Here is a 22,397-nt window from a genome sequence, read left to right as displayed (position 1 = left end):
AATACTGTTGCTATGAAAACATGAGAGTTGAAACCTTTCAGTAAAACTTGCTTTTGTAAAAGGACCTTCAATATGTAAGCAGCTTGTAATTCTCAGTTTTGCCAACTATTTTGAACTTAAAGAAATGCACTTATTAATGTTACAGTAGCTTTTTTTTCCTCAAATTTAAGGTATTAAAAGGTTAAAGGCATCAGTAACTTTAGTTTTCTACATAAACTACATTTTAAGAAAATCTATATGTAGCTGGACTTGGTGGTACACAGCTATAATCCCATGTATCCGGAAAGTTGAGGCTGGCCAGACTCTTGAGGTTAGGAGGTCAGAGCTGTAGTAAGCTATGCTCATCAGGTGTCCCAAATAAGTTCAGTATTAATATGGTGAACCTCCTGGAGTGGGCCTCTCACCAAATTGTCCATAATCAGTGGTGGGGTCAGCCTATGAGTGACCTCTGCACTTTATCCTGAGCAAGATAGGAAGATGGAGACTCAATTTTGAAGGAAAGAAAGAAAGAGAAGGAAGAAGGAAAGGTCTGTATTTCAGTTTTAATATGAATAGAAAATTTGACAGCAACTTTTCTTAAGGTAATTCTAGTAGTCATTCTTCCTGTTCCTTCTTGTTTTACTCTTTTAAAGTTGAAGTTGACTTTTGTTATTTTGATAACAGTTAATTATTGTGATTTTTAAAATAGGATTATAATGAATTACTTTGAACTTATACATGTAAAATTTTTTTTTAACAGAAAAAGAGACAAAAGAAAAGGATTCAAAATTAGAAGAAGAAAAGGAAGCTCATAAAGAAGAAGAAAGGCCTGAAAAAAGTATGCCATGTGCTAATAAAAACATTAACTAGTTCTTGCAGGTTAAAAAAAAATTGAAGATATATTAATAGCACTTCATTTCCTGTTATAGTAACAGGATGATTCTCTTTCTATTTCTTAACGGCTTCTTCTCTGTCTCCTTTCTATCACCAGATTAATATTTAGAGATTTTTTGTTTATTTTTACTGTGTAATGAGGAATGAGACAATTTTTCTGATCTAAAGCAGTAAAGAAGATAATTCCTTATAGGAAGCAATAAAGTCAAACTGAGTATTCATCTTATTTTATGCTTCCAGATGAATTGTTATCACGGAGAAAACGGTCCAAATCAGAAGATATGGATAATGTGCAATCCAAACGTCGTCGATATTTGGGAGAAGAGTATGAAGCAGAACTCCAAGTAAAGATTACAGCAAGAGGAGACATTAACCAGAAGCTCCAAAAGGTACAATAATAAACAACATACGCACCAGAGATTTGAATGGAAAGCTTTGAGTTGTTTAGTTAGTGTTCCAAGTCTTTGTAGAAAATTTAACAATTTTCAGTATATACATATATATTAATTAATATAGAAGTAATGTTAAATAATCATTAAAACAATATGTTATCTTAAAAGTTTGTGCTTGTGTTTTACTACAGAAAATGAAACACTATTTTAAAGATCACATTTTACGTTGACGGTTACATACACTATTAACATCCTAGATAATTAAGTCATCTTGTTTCTGAATTTCCTTCTTTCACAGATACACAATCATATAATATTCTATACAGTAAAAAAAAAACAAAACTGTAACTCTCTTTTGTTCTCTTTCCTTTAGTTTTGAGCTACATGGGTCCTCCCTTTATTTTAGTTTTTAAAGTAGGTAACGATTAAGAGAAAAATTTCAATGATTTTTATTCATTTCTTTTTCTGTCCCCAGCTCCCACCCCCACAATGGTTTGAGCTCTAATATACTTTAGGGGAGAGGAAGCATTACTAAACCATTAATTACAAAGTTTAGGTGGGTTTCTGCTAAGTATTTGTAGATTTAAGGTCTGAGCATCATCGTCTAAAGGATGGTGTCCTAGTTAATAGTCACTAAACATTTATTAAGCTCCATGTGCTATACACTGTGCTAAATGCTGGGAATACAGATATGAAAAGAGAAAGACAATCCCTCCCTCAAAGAGTTTACAGTCTTTGGGGGAAAGCTAAAGCATGGAAGGGAACTATAAATGGAGGGGTGGAGGAGAGAAGTTGGAAACATCCCAAAGTAAGGCAGCCAGGTGAGAAATGAGGAAATATCTGAGCTAGGCTTTCTCCTTAAATGGAGACCCTCAGTCAAACACTTGTTTTAGACACTTACATTACTTCTCTTCCCCCACCCCCTTTAATTTTACAAAAATTAATGTAACAGATGCTGAGGATAAAAAGAAAAACAAAAAAATCCTACTCTTGAAGAAGCTCACAGCCTAATGTGTGAGACAACATGCAAACATCTAAAGAAGATAAATTAGGAATGATGGAGGGGAGACGTATTTTAACATATGTGAAGAACAAATTTTACAGTGTCCATAGTTCAAGGAGTAGATCATTCTGTGGTGTTAGGAGGATCAATGAAAGGAATAGAAAGATAAAGGGGATCTTCTAGAGTGATAATATCAAACTCAAATAGAATGGGGACCATTACATACATAAAGATTTCTACAGGGCTGTATATTGCCTTTGAAAAACCACATATTAATACTGTCTATGTTTTATCATATTTTTATTTTGCATTTAATCTGGTTTGGGCTACACTCAAGACTGTTGATGGGCTTCATGTTTGTTCCGTCTGGGTGATTATTTGCAATTTCTTCCCTTTCTTTTTCTTTCTACCTTTGTTTGCTATGACTTCTGTATTCTTAATCTAGAATACAGATAACACTACCTGCTGTTTGTTGTAGTACTTTTTATATTTCCTGGTATGCCTGTACAAAACTGAGGTGTAGGAACTTGAGGTTAGAGTGAGAATCTAGACATGTGATTTAATCATCGTGGGAAACTCCCTTCAGAGATACAGATTAGCAACTCCTCTGTAATGTATTGATTTAAATAACTTCCTGTCTTGAGAACACATCCATGGTCACACATAGCCTTATCGTCTCGGAAATAGGCTGTGAGCACAGGTCTCACTTGTACTGATCTTGTCATTGGTTCACAAACTACACTTTCTATCACTTGAGGATATTGAGGTTCTCTGAGGGCTAAGTGAATTATGTAAGTTCTCAGGCTATATAGAGATGCTTAGCATTACATAGAATTTTAGAGTAACTAACTTAGAACTATCAAGCTAGTCCAACTCCTTTATTTTATAGATCAGGGAACTTAGATTTGGAGAAGTATAACATGACTTTCTTATAGTTAAATATTTTATTGGTAGCAGAGTTGGTACTGGAGGAGGAAAAATAAAACAAACTGTTAAGTACTAACCTTCTGTTCTTTCTGCAAGCAAGCCGATTTTGGCTTAGAGAAAAAGATGTGACCTCTTGTCTACAGAATATTAATAATAATGGTCTTTTATTATTATTAAGGAGTAAGATTATAAAAATTAATGTTCCCACCAGTAATAGTATATTCCTCCAGGGGTATTTCTTTTTTTTAATTCATGTTTTTAAACAACAACATTTCCTTCTATGTCACACTTCTCAGTGAGTCTTCCCTTGTAAGAAATACAATTAAGTAAAACTAATCAAAAGAGCAACTGCACGTAATTTAACATCCTAGGCAGCGTTTGGTGCCCCTGATCTCCTGTTTCTTCATAGAGGAAAGGGGATGTGTTTTATCCTGTTCTCCAAGACTAACTCATTGTATTTTCCCAGGGACAGTTTCTTACATGGTTAAGTCATATAACCTTTTTCTTCTGTATTGGTAGATGTGGGTGTGTTTGACTAAGGTGAGATAATATGCAGGAAAAAATGAGCTGGTGAGGGTAGGAAAATTACAGAAAAAGAATATATTCAGAAATCCATATTAAATGTTGGGAGTTAAATATAAGAAATGGCCATTTTGGTGAAAATTTGTACATCTTTAGTGATTACTTGAGGTTCTTTATGAAGCACCTGCAGGTGGCAGATAAAGAGTTTCATACATCACGACTGTTGAATTATTTTTAAGACAAATTAGTTGACTTCAATACTTATTAAGTCAGTACTTTAATAGATGTATGATCTCAGCAGTAGAGTGTGAGTTGATATAAGTAAGATGTGGAAGTAGAATCGAGAAGACTTTGGCAACTTACTCCTCCATTGAGAGACTTTAACCAGTGTGTCAGAAGCCTTCTATCAGGTCTCGTTAAACTTTTCAGTAACAATGTGATACTTGATATGTTCATCTCTTAACCTTCATCTGCCCTACATAACTGTAGTATACTTCTCTTTCATATTATATGTTCCTGGATAATATCCTTATGCCATTTTCCTCCCGTAGACCATTGTGGAAAATACAGCTCATTCTATTTATATTTTGTTCCTGCAACTTTTATATCATGCTGTTTTAGAGTTCTAAGATTCATAACCCTATAGACTCAGCAGAACATTTCTGTTACCAAAAAAGATTTTGTCCTATGTACAACTTACTATACTTACAATATACTTACTATATTACTACTTACTATACATTTCAGCCTATGGAATTAGTTGACAAATTGTCAAACTTTCATCATTATGGATATAACGCATAGTCCTTAATATGCTGTACTTTCTGATAGGATAACACTGTTTTATGTATGTTAGGTTGTACAGCGGCTATTAGAAGAAAAATTGAGTGCTCTGCAGTGTGCCGTGTTTGATAAGACCTTGGCAGACCTGAAAATGCGCGTGGAAAAGATTGAATGTAATAAGAGGCATAAAACTGTTCTTACTGAATTGCAGGTATGTATGCAAACTTAAATTTTATACACAACATAATGAAAGGAAAAACTTTTGCCTGATCATAGTATAGAAATATAAAATTTTATACCTGAAAGGAACCTACTCTATAAATAGTTTAGCTCCTTCACACAACAAACTCTGAAGAGAATAGCTTCTTGGAGAAAGGAGAAGGGAGACAGTTGAATAAAGGAATATAAATTGTGAAGGTGATTTCAAGGGCACTGGAATTTGGAAGAAGGCCAGAGATTGAATTTTGTGAGAACAAATTTGGAGAGGACTTGGGCAGAAATTGAAGGGGAAGGGCTTGAGCTAAAGGAGCAGATGTTTTCAGGCTAAAGAGTAGAATCTTAGGAAAGAAGAGCAGAAAGAAGTGAAGGACCCAAAGAAAACTTGAGTTAAGAAGGAGAGGGACTGGAACTGAAGAAGCAAGAAGAGAAAGTTGTTGTTTGGCTAGATAATGTTTAAGAGGGTTAGGGAGAAAAAAGAAAAGAATTTGAGCTGACTCAAGCTGTTAGAAGTGTTAAAGATGATATAGAACTATTAATGGGATGGAGAAAGCCAAATCTGTAATAATGCCCTCTAGCAGTTTGCCACACTACTGTGGGAGAAGTACTAAAATAAGCACTGAGACTCTCACTTTTAGTACAAAGGGAAATTGTTAGGACCTGCATTGAGGATGTGATGTTTGTATTTCTTTCATGGCCAGGCACCACTCCTGTGTTCAGAGGACAGGTTTTCCATTCCTATAAGAAAAGTTGGAAGAAGCACTGTCATTGCCTCTTCACCATCTAGGTCATGGATGCTTAACCATTTTTGAGTCATGGACTTCTTTGAGAAGGCAGTCTTGTGAAACCTCCAGACTCCTCAGAATATTGTTTCTGAATGCATAAAGTAAAATATATAAATTATAAAGGAAACAAATTGTACTGAAATTAAGTTTTTAAAATATTTTTTAAAGTTCACAGACCTCAGGTTAAGAACCCCTGATCTGGGTTATGAGAGACAAGGTAATTAACATTTTGGTGTGTTTTTTTTTTTTTTTGTTTTTTTTTTAAACTCTGAGAAGGGCTTCCCTGCTAACCAGAGGTAGATTTGATTCTTGACGTGATTGGGAGTTTGGAGTAGGAAAGAATTTATACAGTGGGGGAGCAGAAGAAGAGCCACTTGGAGGTAAAAATGTAACTTGGGACTCTTCATGAAAAAGAAAGGAGCTATATTCTCTAAGGGAGCAGCAGCAAATTTTCCTCCTAAAAGTGATCATGTAAGTCCCTAAGTGCCATCAGGTGAAAGTTGACACAAGTGACAGAGGAAGAAGAGAAGAGTAGTGGTTGTGTTGACTCTTGGCTGATTGTGCTGTGGCAGACGTTTATCAGCTGAGTAACTACCACAATAGAGAGGACTACTGTTCTCCTGGGAATGTGTTTTGAACTGACAAAGGACTTTGCAATACTTGTCAAAAAAAATGATTACTATTAGCTTCTGATGACCTACATTGTTGTAAAGGATGTTCTCAAGAAGACCATAGCAAGCATTCCTAAAGATGTTAAAGTTTAGCGCAAGAAACTGAATGAATACTATAAAGGCTCATGTGATGGTTTTAGCACTGATGTCTATTGGAGGAAAGGGAATTCAGAAAAGAAGTCCATTTGGGAAGTGAACAGCAAGTTAGGAAGATGGCATCTAAGAATGGGATTTGGATTTCACAATGACAGCTTAAAGTAATGGATTGTACCTAATGACACCTTGTAACAATGTACTTGGCCTAAGATATGTGGATTTGTTTTACTTGACTATGCTAATTTGTTTACAAGGATTGCATTTTTTCCCATTTTATTTTAAGAGGAGAGATTTGGAAGTGATGGGAAAGCTAACAAAAGAATTGTCTGTGAAAAGAAATAAAAAGAAAGTCATTAAAGCATCTAATAAAATGCTCAGAATAAAATACAAGAAAATTGGGGGGAAATAGGCAAGCAGGACAGCTTTAAAAGTAAAATGGGGAAATTTATTATACACTATTTAAAAAAGCAGTCTGTAAGTGATAGACATTTGGTGTTTCCCATATATAATTCTCTTTTTTCCATTCTGCTTTGTAAATCGAACTGTTCTTTTTGGAGGACTAAAGGTGTTCATTAAATTCAGAATAAACAAAATTATAAATTAAAAGTTTATTTATTTTTGGCCTGGAGTCCTATAAATGTTTTAAGAGCTTTAAACTAAAAATTAAGGAAAACAAAGAGAAAACGGCTTGTGTATCACCACTAAAATAGATACCACAGAGAGTTGTAACAAGGAGAGAGAGAAAATCCAAGAAAGGAACCAGTAACCAAAAATCATAGCCCCACATGGTTATATATATGAAAATGCAAAATCTATAGCAGCACAAATGATGAACTAAAGATCCTAACACGAAGAGAAATTTGACTTTAGAAGTAAATATTGACAACCTTTAATATTAAAAGCTATTAATGGCCTCCCTATATTATGTATCGTATTTGCATGGTGTATATGTTATAATACTAATATTGATAACCTCTGTAAAGAAGGTGGGGGAAGAAGAGTAATTAGTACTGTTAAGATGATATGATATACTAAGGCATACAGAAAGAAGGGGCTCAAGTTCCAATGAGTTTTTATAAGGTCAACAACATTATAAAGACAATTTTGAAGGAATTAAGAAATTGGATCGATGCAATGACCAGCCATGTCTCCAGAGAACCTAGGAGAAAGAACATTTTCCATGGCCTGACAGAGAGTTAATAGACTTAAAGTGCAGAAGGTTTTTTTTTTCTTTTTTATTCTCTTTTTCACTTAACAATTTATTTTTCTCCCTCCTACTAAGAAAGAAAAAGAAAAAAAGAAACCCTATAATAAATAAGTATAGTCAAGCAAAACAAATTCCCATATCAGGCATGTCCAAAAATAAGTGTCTCATTCTGCACATTAATCCATCGCCTCCCCTTTTGGAGGTAGCATTCTTCATCATCTGTTCTCTGGAATTGTGATTGATTGATCGCTTCATTGATAAAATTCTTACTTCACGTTTTAAAAAGAAAGGGAAGACTTGAAAAGTAAAATCTTGACTTTGGTTATGGATGTACTTTATTAGAAAATTTTTGGATGCATATTATCAGAGAGATAGAAAAAGAAGCAATCACAAGGAGCCATCCTGGCTTTATCAAGAATAGTTTGTCATATAAACCTTATTTTCTTTTTTATCAAAATTTCTAATGTGATTCTTGGTCCCATACTGTTTAATTGTCAGGCATTGAAATAACTTTTTAATCAAAGCTAGAAGTGTGACTATGCTGGGGAAGAGAGATAATGCATGGAATGACAGATTCAGGGTTCAAAGAGATCTTGACTGGCCACGAACACTGAACACAATTGAGTAAGATGTAATTTAATAGAGATAAACATAAACTCTTATGGTTTTACTTGAAAAGAAAAATCATCACGATTAAAAATATGGACAGCTTGAATAGAAAGCAGTTTATCTGAAAAAGATATTAGATTTTAGTGAACTTGAGTATAAAATTAGTTTGAGCCTAAAATGAGATACTTTAGCAAGGGGTGTGGAACCTGCAGCCATGAGGCCCCAGGTTCCCCACCCTTGTATCTTAGTCTGCTTTAAGGGCAACATAGTTTCAAACAAGAAGGAGGTGCTATACTCTGGGCTATTCAGTGTTCATCTGGAGCCTGTTTTCAATTTTGGGGTAGGCATTGATCCACTAGTAGATGATATGAGGACAACCAGGATGATGATTACCCTTGAATTTTTGCCACATAAGGAATGATTAAAGGAACCCTGCAGATTATTATGTTGGAGAAGAACATACTTGGAGTAGGGAAGAGATTGGTATTATAATTATCAGGTATTTGAAGAGTTGTAACCTAGACGAGAGGGATAAAACCTTTTCTTTCTGGTCCCATAGAATTTTACTAATAGCACTAGGGGTAAGTTGTGGGGGAAAATTTAGACTTGGAATAAGGAAAATCTTCCTAACAAACTATGTAAAATGGAATGGGCTTCCTCCGGAGTTAATGGGTTCCCTCTCTGGAAGAATAAAGCAGAAGTCCTTAACCTTTTTACGTGTGTCATGGAAACTTTTGGCCTTCTGGTGAGCCCTTGGACTCTTTCTCCAGATATAAAGTTTTTAAATATACAAAATGAAATGCTAGGATTACGCAAGAAGCCAAAAATTGAAGGAGTTTTAAGTTGTTTTTTTTTAATTCACTGATTACAGGTTAATGACTTCAGCATTAAAACAAAAGCTGGATAACCATCGTAGTTCTATTGAACAGTGAATGGTTTTAGGAGTTTATTGGATTAGAGGGCCACCATGTCTCTTCCAATTCTGTAGTTCTGCGAACTTGGCGTGTTTGAGAAAGGACATGTAATTTGCTCCTGGTCACAATACTGATTAGGAATAGAATTTAAAATGGTCAATGGCTCTTTGTGTTTATATTACTGAACAATATTAAAAGTAAGACTTTGATGTTAATGAGATGATTCTGTTATTTCTGGTTTTTCTAACCCTTTGGATAATTTTAGAACAAATTCTGTGCTTTAGCATATCATGTCTTCTTATAATGTTGTGATAATCTCCATAGTACAGATAGTGTTTGGTATTTTTGAATCATGAAATCACAGGTTTTGGTGCTAGAAGTGAGTTTGGAGATCATTTTGTCCATCCCCTGTCTTACATCTCTCTTCCTATTTTTTAGATGAAGCTCAAATATACAGTGATTTCTTCGCCCTCCCCCAGTCATGTAGGCAGCAGCTAGAAAATCCAGTTTTGAAACACATGTACTTTTACTTCAGATGTAATCTCCTGTCCACTGCACCGTGCTCCCTGTGAATTAGTAACTTTCTCAAGGTTATACAGGTAGGAAGTCACAAACACAAGGTTTCAGCCTACATTTTCTGATATTGAATCTAGTTCTTTTTCCACCAAGTGTGCTACACACAGTCCATTGGCTAAGTTAGAATTAAATCGTTGCTTTAATGTAGTAGAAAAAGGCAGTTTGAAGTAAATCCTCCACCACCAAGTGTATCCTTTTGAATGAAACATACAAGAAAGACTAAATTTATAAAACAAATGTTTGGGGGCAGCTAGGTGGTTCACTGGCTAGAGCACTGGGCCTGAAGTCAGGAAAACCTGAATTCAAATGTGGCCACAGACACTCATTAGCTCTGCAATCCTGGGCAAATCACTTAACTTATTTTTGCCTTGATCCACTGGAGAAGGAAATAGCAAATTACTCCAGTATTTTTGCGAGGAAAATTTCCTGTGGAAGTCGTGAAGAATCAACAGTGTTTATTTTAAAGGGATTTTTTTTTCACCTTAAAGAATTTGTTACAAGTTTTCTAAATAAAATATAAGTCCTTAATGAATCTTAAAAATAATCTTTCTTTCCACATATAGTAAATTAAAGGAGCAGATTGAGTTCTAAAATTTATTCAACAATAGAAATTAGAGTTCTAGTTCCACTAAAAGTCATCCTTACCCCTCCCTTCACATATTTTTGAAAGTAATATTCCCATATTTGTGTTTCCAACCATTAGGAGTCTGTAATTATGGAATTAGGTTTCCTTTTTTTTTTCTTCTTATTTTTGCTTATGGAATGATACATGGATCTGGAGAGAGAGAACTTATATTAAGTTCTAACTATGTGCCAAATATTGTACTAAACATTGAGCATAGATACAAACAAGCAAGATGGTATCCCTCATTAATAGCTTAATTCTTTCCAAGTTGTCTGTAGTTTTCTATCAACCCTTTTTGTTAATTGGAAAAATACAGATGATAATCTTTGGAAAGAAAGGTTATCCAAGTAGGTGCTGGAAAAATGTATAGATAGGAGACAGAAGTTTTAATTTATTACTTTTCCCACTGCTTCCTCCTAAGTGTACTTTGTATAGAAGTATTGAGAAAAAAGATTTTACTGTCAGAAATATTATCTGGAAATCATCTAGCCCCTATATCTCATTGAATAAACGAGAAGAATGAGGTCCAGTAAATGATTTGTCTAACATCAGAATACTTGGTTAGGGGAATAATTATTGTTACAACCCAGGACTCCACTCCCAGGTCGTTCCTGGAATCCTTTGCAGTGTTGTTTTGCTGGAATCAAAACTTTAGTTTGTTTTGGGATTGACTTCAACTAAGGCAGTTGTACTTTAGAAAGGGCATCATTATTTTAATTTATAGTTAGGATGTAGTTGTTAATGATAAAGTAGAATCATAAAGAACAGATGCATTATAGAATGAAGGTGATTTACTTTTTTCTTCTACGCTTGTTTATATCCACAATTACCAGCATTTTGATAGCATGAATCTTAACTAGTAAAACCTTTGTCAGGAACATAATTCTGTGTATATTGGACTTAAAATTGCTGTTCCAGATTCTCTTACTCTAAAGTAAACTTGGAATTTTTTGTCTTTTACAACAATATATATTTAGCATTTGCTTGATGCTGGTTGGTGGCTTGGGTGGGAGTGATAACAGAGGGAATACAAAGTTCTTGCTGAATTCCTGCTTTTATGCATGACCATCCATTAAGAGAGAAAGAACTATATAAATAACTGTATTGTTTAAGATTACATGATAATTATGTTAGGCAGTTAAAATAGAAAATGTTATATGTGATCTGAAGGGGAAAGCTTCCAAGAAGTGATGATTTTTTTTTCACCTAACAGAAGCATTTTTTTCTTCCTCCTACCTCCTGCTTTCTCACCATAGAATAAAAAAGAAAGAACACTTGTAACGATTTTTCATAGTCAAACAAAACAAATATCTGCATTGATGTCCAAAAAAGTCTATCTCATTCTCTACCCAGAGCATATTACCTCTTAGGAGGGTAGATAATTGATGGTAGGTAGTGATTCATCACTTTGGGTGATGACCTTTGGGTGTGTGGTTGGTAATGTTGTTGATGATAGTTCTAAAGTCAGTTATATATCTTGACAATGTTGTTATTGTATAACTTGTTCTCATAGTTTGTTCATTTCAGGCAATCAGTGAACCTACATTTATTCAGCAGCTGCTCTGTTCTAGGCACTGTGCTAAGTACTAGGGGCACAAAAAAGGCAAACAACAGTCTCTGGTCTGAAGGAGTGCTCGGTCTAAACAGCTTTGTACAAACAAGATATATATATATAGCAGAAAGTTGGGGTTAGTTTCAGAAGGCACTAAGATTAAAGAGAATGGGGAAAGCTTTCCTGTAGAAGGTGAAATTTTAGCTGAAACTTGAAGGAAGCCAAGGAGGCAGGAGGCAGAAATGAAGAGGGAGAGCATTCTAGGTTTGGGTGACAGACGGAGAAAATTTTGCTCAGAGTCTGGAGACAGTAGTGTTTTATGTAGGAGGACAACAAGGAGGCCAGTGTTACTGGTTAACCTTCTGCATCAGTTCATAGTAATCTTCCAGGGTTTCTCCAAACTATCCCATTAATAATCTCTTATGGAGTAGTAGTATTTTGTTACATTAATATATCATAATTTGCTCAGCTATTACCCAAATGATAGGTCCTTTCCTCCCCCCAAGTTTCCAGTTCTTTGCCGTCACTAAAGCTGCTATAAATATTTTTGTACATAAGTCCTTTTCCCTCTTTGACATCTTTGAGATATCAAAATTGAAGTATTGTTGGGTCAGAAAATATTTATACTTCAGTGACTTTGGGGGCATAGTTGTCAGTTGTTTTCCACTATAGCTGTACCAATTTTCAAGCTCCACTAGCAGCATATTAGTGTGCAAGTCGTCCTACATTCCTTCCAAAATTTGTCATTTTCTGTTTTTGTCATCTTTTTCCAATCCGATAGCTGTGAGATGGCACCTTAGAGTTTTAATTTATATTTCTTCAGTAGTGGTTTGGAGCATTTTTTTTCATGTGGTTGTTGATCTTGGATCTTGGATTTCTTCCCTTGAGAACTACTGGTTCATATCTTTTGACCATTTGTAAATTGGGGAATGGAGAAGAGGTGATTCTTTTTTTCAGATGGAGGTAGAATATATATTAGAATTTCTACTTCTTGGGCAGCTAGGTGGCGCAGTGAGTAGAGCACTGGCCCTGGAGTCAGGAGGATCTGAGGGGCAAATCCAGCTTCAGACACTTGACACATGTACTAGCTGTGTGACTTTGGGCAAGTCACTTAACCCAAATTGCCCTGCTCCCCCCCCCCCCCCAAAAAAAAAAGAAAAAGACAATTTCTGCTTCTTGAAAGTAGTCTGTCTCACTTTTATATTTGTCTTCCTATTGCCTGGCACAGTGTCTGGCACCTAGCAAATTCTTAATAAATGATTGATCGATGGGTTGGTTAGATTAATTACAGAGAGGATGTGGGAGATCACTGGCAAGATCAAAAGGGAGTAAATTGGGTGAGAGTGAATGAGGGACAGAGAAGTACAGTGACTCAGTTTCTGTGTGAAAGATTGTGTTCACTTAAGACCAATGATGGAGAGGTAGTAAATGGTAGAAGGAGCACTTGGGGGGAAACCCCAAATAGGAATAGGATCTCTGATTGTGGTAAATGGGGTGATGATAACTAATAGTAGTGAAGGAGGTGTTATTAAGTTTTTGTTTTGCTTCTGTTTCTTTTGTCAAGAAGAATGATCTTTGCACAGGAAATGGCAGAACAAAATTAGCTGAGAGTTAATACCTAAGATAAGTAAGGAGATAAGAGTGTACCCATTTGCTCAGATTAACTAATTCTCATATAAAGAATTACCGGTTGTAACTGAGCCACCGTCAGTACTATTTCAGAGGTCAAATGTCCCAGTTTTCATGAAAGACAACAGTTTGTAATCCATAGGCCAGTAGGTTTGACCTCCATTTCTGGGAAACTTCTAGAATGCATCATAAAAGAGATGGTTATTGAAAATGTAGTAAAGGAAATGGTGATTCCCAAGAACTGGCATGGCTTCAGCCAGAAGAGATCATGCAAGACTAACCTTTTTTTTTTTTTTTTTACAAGGTCACTAAACTGGTAGATGGGGGGAATTCTGTGGATATAGTTTACTTAAATTTTAAAATGCAAAGAATTTGATAAAGTATCTCATGACCATTCTTAAGGAGAAGATACTAGAGATGAGATCTAGATAATGATAATATAATTAGGTGGAGTCAGAACTGCTTAGATGGCAAAATCAAAGAATGGTCATTGTGGCAAGATGTGTCCAGTGCAGGGCCCTTGGGGTCTGTGTTAGGCCCTGTGGTTGTTTTTTCTTTTATTAATTTATTAATGACTTAAGGACGCATATAGCATGCTCATCAAATTTGCAAAATGGTGAAAAGCAGGGAGGAATATTTAACACAGGATACAAAAAGGTCTTGATGGCCTAGACTAGAGCATTGGGCAAAACCTAATAAGATGAAATTCATTAGTGATAAATGTAAAACTTTTGCTTTAGTTCAAAAATCAACTTTTTAGATACAGAATATGGAGAGGCATGGTGAGAGAGCAGTTTGTCTGAAAAAGATTTGAAGGTTTTAGTGGACTGGAAGCTTACTGTGAATTAGCATATGGTATGGTAACCAAAAATGCTGATGAAATCTCTGACTTCAGTAAGAGGGGTATAGTTTCCAAGAATGAGGAGTTGATAGTTCTTCTGGGCTCTCTCCTGGTGAGACTACATTTTAAATACTGTGTTCAGTGCCATAGTTTACAAAAGGGTATTGATAACAGAAAACAAAGGCAGACAACTGGGATGATAAGGACCTTGAGTCTGCGTCATATTAGAATTGGTTGAAGTAACTGAGGCTGTTTATTCTAGAAAAGAGAAGCCTCAGCCAGGATAGATAGCTATCTTCAGTTTCTTGAAGGGTTGTAATGTAGAGGAAGGATTAGACTTTTTTTTTGGCCCCAGAAAGCAAAACTAGAGCACTGGGTGGAAATTGCAGAGAGGCCATTTTAAACTTGATGTCGGAAAACCTCCCTTACAATTATAGCTGGCCAAAAGTGGAATAGGCTGCCTTCATAGGCGGTGGGTTCCCCCACTGGAGGTCTTCAGGCAGAGGCTGGATTTTAATCAGGTGTATTATAGTGTAGATTATTTGGGAGTATGGGTTGGACTAGATGGCTGCTTAAGTCCTTTCTACTTCTCAAAATTTGTGACTTGTGAGGCAGCATCTGCAGAGTTTGGAAAAAAGTTGAAGTAATGGTGAAAGGTAAAACTCAAGGTTCCTGACTCAAGATGTAACCACATTACATATAGAGCAGTATTATCACAAAGTCTCTCAAAGTTTGTGTTGTTACAGAGAAAGTGTCACCTCAACAATTTGTAATTCATTTCATTAATTATTTTTAGTTAAGAATTCTTTTAACTGAAGTATTATTCAGCAACAGTAGCACCTGAGTTATAGTGGCTAAGGAGTAAATCTCAAAGAAGGAAGAGTAATATTAACCTATTTTTTCCTTAGTGGCAGAAGTATATTCCATTAAGTCCTACTCTTCAACCAGATTTGTTGTGCATTAAGTGCCTCAAGTTTTCTATTACTCCTTTAACAGTACATATTGAGGTAATCTTAGATAAGTGGTGCTTTTATTAAATGGTAGTTGGTGAAGTTCCCTTATTATGTTACTTTGAAAGTAAGTAAGCCCTACAGTGACCCCTTGTAGGCAGTATAAGAATTAGTATTTTACAGATGAGGAAACAAGTGCAGAATGATTAACTTGCCTATAATTACATGGCTATTAAGTAGTGGACCTAGGCTTTGACTCCCTATCTAGCTTTCATTTCATAATGTCATCCTGCCTTTAATTGTTAAAACACTTAACGTTAACAAAAGGAATATTATTATACCCAAATGAAAAGTTGGGTGGAATATATGAGGGCAATAATTTTTGATGAATGGGGTGGGTATTTCTTTTGTTTTCTGTGTGCTCTAGGCAACCAACCTTTCCACCAGGAAATATAAAATACATGAAATAGTCATTGTTTAGTAATATATTACTGTGTATATGCTCATATTTTATGCAGCTTTGTCCCCCCAGAAATCATCTCTTGGGAGAGATGTTAGGTATGGCATAATAGACCTCAATTTAATAGATTTAATTCAGTGCTTTGCCAGAAGACCAGATCTGCATTATTTTTTTCCATTTGTAAATTTGTTTCCATAACCTCTAAGTGACTAAATTTTAATAATACTTAAATTGTTTCTTAAATTGATAAAAGTATACCTTTAAAGGAAGGAATTGTAATAATTAGATTTAGATTTCTGAATTAATGGTGACACTTCTAGAATTGATCAAGTAGAGAACAAATTTTATTTCATTAATCTTTAACAAATGGATTTCTGAAAGAAATAAATGTGGTTTATAAGATGAGAAAGTGAGAACCATTACAGGCATACACATAAGTAGATATCAAAGTAAGTATAGAGTAATTTTGAGGGGTTGGTGGAAGAATTCTAACAGTTGTAGAGGGAAGGAATAGTGGGGTCAGGAATGGCCTCATATACCAAGTCACGTCTTCAGTGCAATATGAATGGTACTAAGATACAAAGGGAGAGTAGGCAGTATGGTGCAATGGAAAGAGTACTGGATTTGTAGTTAAGGTTACCTGGATTGAAATCCTACCTTCACCCCTTAACCCCAATGAATGTGGGCAGGTGACTTTTCTTTCTGTAAAATGATGGGGCTGGCCTCTAATGTTCCCTCTTGCTCTAAATCTGTGATCCTGAGTTTGAATCCTATCTCACACATTTATTAGTTTTTTGATCCTATAAGTTGGAACCCAGATTATTTAGGACTTTAAAATGTCTAAGAAGTCAGCTTGTATTTTATGTTAGGGGCAATAGGAAGCGCCCCCCCCCCCCCCTCACCGCCAAAAGCCTCTTGAGCAGTGTAGTCGCATTATCAGACCTAGGCCTTAGGAAAGATTATTTTGATAGCTTTATGGAGGCTAGATTGGAGAGGGGAAAGCCTGAATACAGAAATCAGTTAGGAGGAGGAGGAGGATGATAGCTAGTCTTTATATACTGCTTCGAGTTTTGCGAAGTGCTTTATATAATCTCATTTTATCCTTATAACAACTCTGGGAGGTAGCTATTATTATCATTCCCATTTTCCAGATGAGGAAACTGAAGCAGACTGTGGTTACCTGACTTCTTTACTAATTAGTGTCGGAAGCAGGGTTGGCACTCACATCTTCCTGACTCCAAAGCCAGCACTTACATAATCTATACCACAGTTGTTGGAGAATAGTGATGTGGACCTCAATTATGACAGTCTTCATGTGAGTAGAGTCAGAGTTGAACCTAAGAGAGACTGTAGTTAGAAAGTACAATTTCTTTGCAACTAGGTTAAAGAATTGATTGAAGTGTTTTCCCCATTTAGTTCTATTATCTCTACAAAGTTATTCGTACGTCAAAAATATTCCCTAAAAGATAATAAAAATCACATTTGAAGAATCTGAACTGTCATCTTTAGAATAATTTTATCTCTGTTATGTGCATTTAATTGAATTTTCATAGCCTTTCCAGGAAAATTAATCAAATGAGCAGTAAGTTCATTTAATTTAATGCAGTTAAGCAATTTTTATGTATTAACAGATTCAGGTACTTCTTTGTTTCTACTAATAAGTTACAGCTTAGGATCTTCCCCCACTAGATTAAAAAAACAAACAAACAACTTTTTACTCAGACATTCAGCTGGTAAATTTGTTGGGGCTTGTGTTTGTGTATATTTTTGGTATCCCTTTTAGTATTTAACTTAATTAAAAATCCTTTCTTTAGTGAATAATTTTACTTTGAAGGTAAAATCAAATAACTAAATTAGAGGATTTGAATTTCAGCCAAACATATGCAGCGAAGAGACTACTAAACCAGTGATTTCTTTGGATATTTCAAAGTTGGGTACACTTTGAATAAGTGATAGGATGAAGCATCTATATGTAACTGTTATTTTCATATAAAATTTCCTTCAACAATAATATAACTTAGTTATTTTCTTCTTATATTTTAAAGTTGTTATGTAGTTGAATGAAAAAAATGTCATATTATAATATAGTCATAATATAGTCATATTAGTACTACAATGACCACCCCAGCAAACCACAGGAAATTAATATTTGAGAAAGCTTAAAGAAAATTTTTGCCATCATTTCCTGTTTACTTTTTTCTTGACACTGTTTCATATGCTTCCATTTGGGAGCTGGCTCATGGAGATAGGTAAAGTAGAAACCTCAAAGACGACATGCTTCTTTAAAGACTATTTGTTAACTTCTTTTTAACTTTCAATTGAATGTCATAATGCAAACTGTTTTCAGTTTTATTATTGTTTTCTTTAGGCTAAAATAGCCAGGTTGACCAAACGCTTCGGAGCAGCCAAAGAGGACCTTAAGAAAAGACAAGAAGTAAGAATTAGTATTTATAAATTAATATTGGGAACTAAATGGTAATTTTTTAGGGGGAAATTATGGGTTTAATGGGAAATTTTATTTTTCTAAAGGTCTTAAAATCACCCCTATCATCCTTTTAATCCATTTATCCCCTTTCTGACCAAGCTCTATCTCTCTTCCAGAAATTTGAACCCTTTTTGTACTTTAGTTCTCTTTTTTTGTTCATCTTAGTAAACTTGGTACCTACTTCATAGTTTCATACCAATAACTTTAAGTTTGTTTAGTTCTTTTCTGTGGCCTTCAAATGTTTTTGTCTATATTTAAATCAACTACTTTGGATTTTATTTTACTGTATTATTCTCTCTGATTTTACACTTTTAGTCCTTCAGTGTGTTCACGTTTTCCTTCCTTCTGGATTCACTGCAATTTGTCTTTATCGTCTTTATTATACTAAGATTATGGTCTTATAAAGTTACTACATATCTAGAAGTGTCATATCTTTCTCTCTGTGGCCTTTTACTTCATTGTGTCTTTTCTTCTCCTTTAATCTTTGGTTTAAGAGGTACTCTTCTTGGCTGTCCTACTGTCTGTCTTACTACTCCCTTGATATCTTAAAAAAAAAATTTCCTCTTTCTTTTCTCTTCATGTTTGTCTTCCCTGATAGGTATGTATCCTGAAATTCCTCCATTACCCATTCTTTGCAACCTCATTTAGGAAGTTCATTTATTCTCTTGGCTATTAGTAAGCAAATACTGACTGTAAACATATAGTTCTTAATGTAATGTTCCATCTTCAGCCTACAGTCAATTACCGTATACTAATTATTTCTAATCCAGTATTTTCAACTGAAAAAGTGAGCACTTCTATATCTTTTAATTGTTTCCCATTGTACCTATTTTCTTTACTTCTTTTTCCTATCAGATTTTTAAAAATTGATGCCCTTTGTTTTAAGAACACATTGTTTCTTAATATATCCCTCCCTACCCTATTCAGCAAGCCTTCCCTTCTAACAAATTTTAAAAAGAAAGAAGAGTTTGCAAAACTAAATATTGATATAGTTGAGACCTATTCTGTCTTTGGAATGTATATCTAGGAGTAGAGGAAGACCTTTGGATCAGAGGATTTGGAACATTTTAGTTACTTTCTAAGCATAATTCCATTTTTTCTTTCCAGAATGTTTGGACCAATTCATAATTCAAATTTGTTTATAATAGTACATTATGAATAGTACATTCATTTACCTGTCTACCCTGGCTCCTTCAGTATAGATTATTTCCATCTTTTATCAGTTTTGGTAACTTGCTGAGCATTTGGTGAAACTTTAGAATTATACTAATTTAGTTTTCTCTATCAGTGATTTGGAGCAGGCTTTCTTAAAATTGTTAATAATTATATAACTATCAGCTTAAAAAAAACAAGTTCATGGAAACTAGGTTAAAAACCTGTTAAACCCTGGTATATGTTCAGTTACCATGTTTTCTGTATACATCATTTTTATAGCTTTCATCCCTACTGCTTCTTATCACATTAACACCATCAGGACTTCTCTCACTTAACAGGCCATTCCTTTAATGACTCATTGTTAGGTGTTTCAGTTATTAAGTAGTTCTTCCAGAGGATTACTTGACTCAAATAAATACCTATGGGAAGTAGCCAAATAAGATAATACTTGGAAGAAGGGCAACCCATGAAGGTTTGCTAAGTGTCAATATTACTAAGTCCTCTCCATTATTATGGACTGTTAATAACTCTATATTAATAACCAGCCCAGTTGAACTTTCTGAACAACAAAAAATCTTGACCCAAGATTCATTAAAATGTGCCTGTGTAAAAACATTCAAATGTGATTCAATATCTGTTGAAAGTTCCATACTCAGATATATCTTTAAGCTTTTCCTATATTGGAAAGGATTTACATAAGGCATGTGTTATTCAAGCTTTTTCCTCCACAAAACAGAAACATGAAACCATGGAACATAAGTGTTATAGCTTAAATATTTTAATTGTTTTTATTAGGAAAATTCAAAAAACAGAAGTTAGAACAGACTTACTTGACACTTCTGTGCTTCCAGTTCAAAACCTATACCTTTCTTGATGGCCTTAGAATGATTGTGATGGCCCTCTTTGACCTGCAGTTGAACAGTACAATATTTTTTTTTCTTTAGAAAATTAGCTTGCTTTGACTACCTCAGGTACTCTGTTGGATTTAGTGCCTAAGTAAGTAGAGAGTCCTTGCCTTTTTTCTTGCGGTAAGATTTTAGGGACATTTGCTATGTCAGCTGAGATATTTAGAGAATAATACAAAATTATAGTCTCTCCACATTTATATTATCTATATTTATAGAGATTTAAGTTTTTATATCATTTTCTATTAATGATTTTGATTCCTCATTAAATTCGGAAATTAATCGAGTGAGATATTTGTAAAGTACTTAGCACAGTGCCTAGTATATAGTAAGTGCTTAATAAATGCTAGTTTCTTTCCTCTTTAAGTTCCTGCTTTGTGCAAAAAGTATTATGGTAGCTAGGTGGTGCAGTGGATAGTGTGCCGGGCCCAGAGTCAGGAATACTTAAGTTTAAATCTGACCTTAAATCAGTTACTAATTAATTGTGTGACCCTAGGCAAGTCACATAATTTGTTTTGCCCATTTCCTAAACTATAAAATGGGGAGAATAACACCTACCTCCCAGGGTTATTGTGAAGATCAAATGAGATAATACTTGTAAAGTGCTTAGCAGTAGTGCCTGGCACATAGTAGATGTTTATTCCTTACCCTCCCTGCTTCTATGCCTAGCTGTAGGGAAGATATAAAATCAAATAAGATGGGTCCCTTCTTGTTTGCAGCCTTTTGTTCCATAGCAGGGAGACATGATGTACAAATAACTATAATTTTTAAAATGTACATAATGTGGCCCTGAAACTTGTGGAATTTCCCTTATAATAGATTCAGATTCCTTGTGCTACGTCTACTGTGTTTAGGTCTATTTTCTCTTTGATTTTAAGAAAGGGAGAAGAGTTTAATTTACTATGTACGAAGATCCTTCTTTTTTTGTAGGATTTATTTTTCAGTCACCCTTCACATGTTGGTGGTTGTTCGGTGATTAATTAGCCAATAAATGTTTACTAAGCTCCTTACTATATACCACAAACTGTGCCGGGCTCCAGATAGAAAAAGACAAAATAAAACAATTCCTCCTTTCAAGGAGTTCGCATTGTAATGGAGAAGACAACATTGTATATATTTGTGTATGTTGTTTTGTATATACTTCTCTGTTGTGTTCTCTCTCTGTCTCTCTCTGTCTCTTGTGTGTGTGTGTGTGTGTGTGTGTGTGTGTGTGAGACACCAAGAATGGGCTCATGCATTAGGAGGCTTTTCAAATGAGTTCTGAAGTATATATAGATTTTTTTGTTGTTCACTTGTTTCAGTTGTATCCAACTACTCATTTCCCCATTTGGAGTTTTCTTGGCAAAGATATTGGAGTGGTTTGGGTGGTTTGCCAGTTCCTTTTTCAGCTTAATTTGTAGATGAAGAAACTGAGGCAAACAGAGCTAAGTGACTTGGCCAGGGTCACACAGCTACTAAGTGTCTTGAATTGGGGTCTTCTGACTCCAGGCCTGGTACTCTATCCACTGCGCCACCTAGCTACCCATATGGGATACGTACAAGGAAGTTAAACACAAGTTTGTTAGGGAGGCAGGCACTAGTGGTTGGGAGAGTTAGGAAAGGTTTTATGTGAAATGTGGTGTTCCAATAGAATCATCTTCCTTGACGGACTGATTGCTATGAATTCATAGACTTATAGACCTGATAGGAACTTTAGCTTTATTTTATAGAAAGGAATCTTTTGAGTAGGAATTATCTCAGTTTCTGTTTACCTTTCTTTATAGATCTTAAATTTCTTAGCTTCTTTGTGATTTACTTTTTAATTTCTCTTTTTTAATACATTCTGTTTTCCTCTCCTGGAAGTACAATCTTGCCCATCTCTTGAAGCAGAAATAGTGTCTGCTACCATGGACATGTTTGGAATGATTTCTCTCCATATCTCTGACTTTTTGTGTAGTACTCAAGTTTGCTTCTTTTTTTTCTTGAGCCTTTCTATGCAAACTTACTGCCCTGAACTTGGTGACTTTGTAGCTTTTATTATAACCCCTACACCCACTTTCTAAAAGTCCTAAAAACTTATGCCCAAAAAGTCATTTGAGTACCTGTTTTCTATATAGTGCTCTGAAATGTGCCTGAATATTTAATTCTAAAGACATAACAAACAAATAAAAGCATGTTAAACTAAAAGCTATATACAAGTGACTACTTAAATACCCTAAAGTATTTTTGATTACTTTGGGTG

The 22,397-nt window shown here is 34.9% G+C and overlaps 1 protein-coding gene across 7 annotated transcripts in view; it reads left to right on the top strand.

Moving 5' to 3' along the window:
* The window catches only part of LOC118852159 (activating transcription factor 7 interacting protein), a 169,124-nt gene that overhangs the window by 95,441 nt on the left and 51,286 nt on the right, over positions 1-22,397 (top strand). For all 7 annotated transcript variants that reach the window (XM_036761819.1, XM_036761821.1, XM_036761818.1 and 4 more), the window contains exons 3-6: positions 740-817; positions 1,114-1,262; positions 4,574-4,711; positions 18,000-18,065. In XM_036761819.1, the coding sequence (XP_036617714.1) occupies positions 740-817; positions 1,114-1,262; positions 4,574-4,711; positions 18,000-18,065 (431 nt within the window). The remainder of the gene's footprint in view (positions 1-739; positions 818-1,113; positions 1,263-4,573; positions 4,712-17,999; positions 18,066-22,397) is intronic.

This window comes from Trichosurus vulpecula, chromosome 5 (genome assembly GCF_011100635.1).
Source record: "Trichosurus vulpecula isolate mTriVul1 chromosome 5, mTriVul1.pri, whole genome shotgun sequence".
NCBI classification, from domain to species: Eukaryota; Metazoa; Chordata; class Mammalia; order Diprotodontia; family Phalangeridae; genus Trichosurus; species Trichosurus vulpecula.
This window is presented reverse-complemented; position numbering and strand designations above follow the sequence as displayed.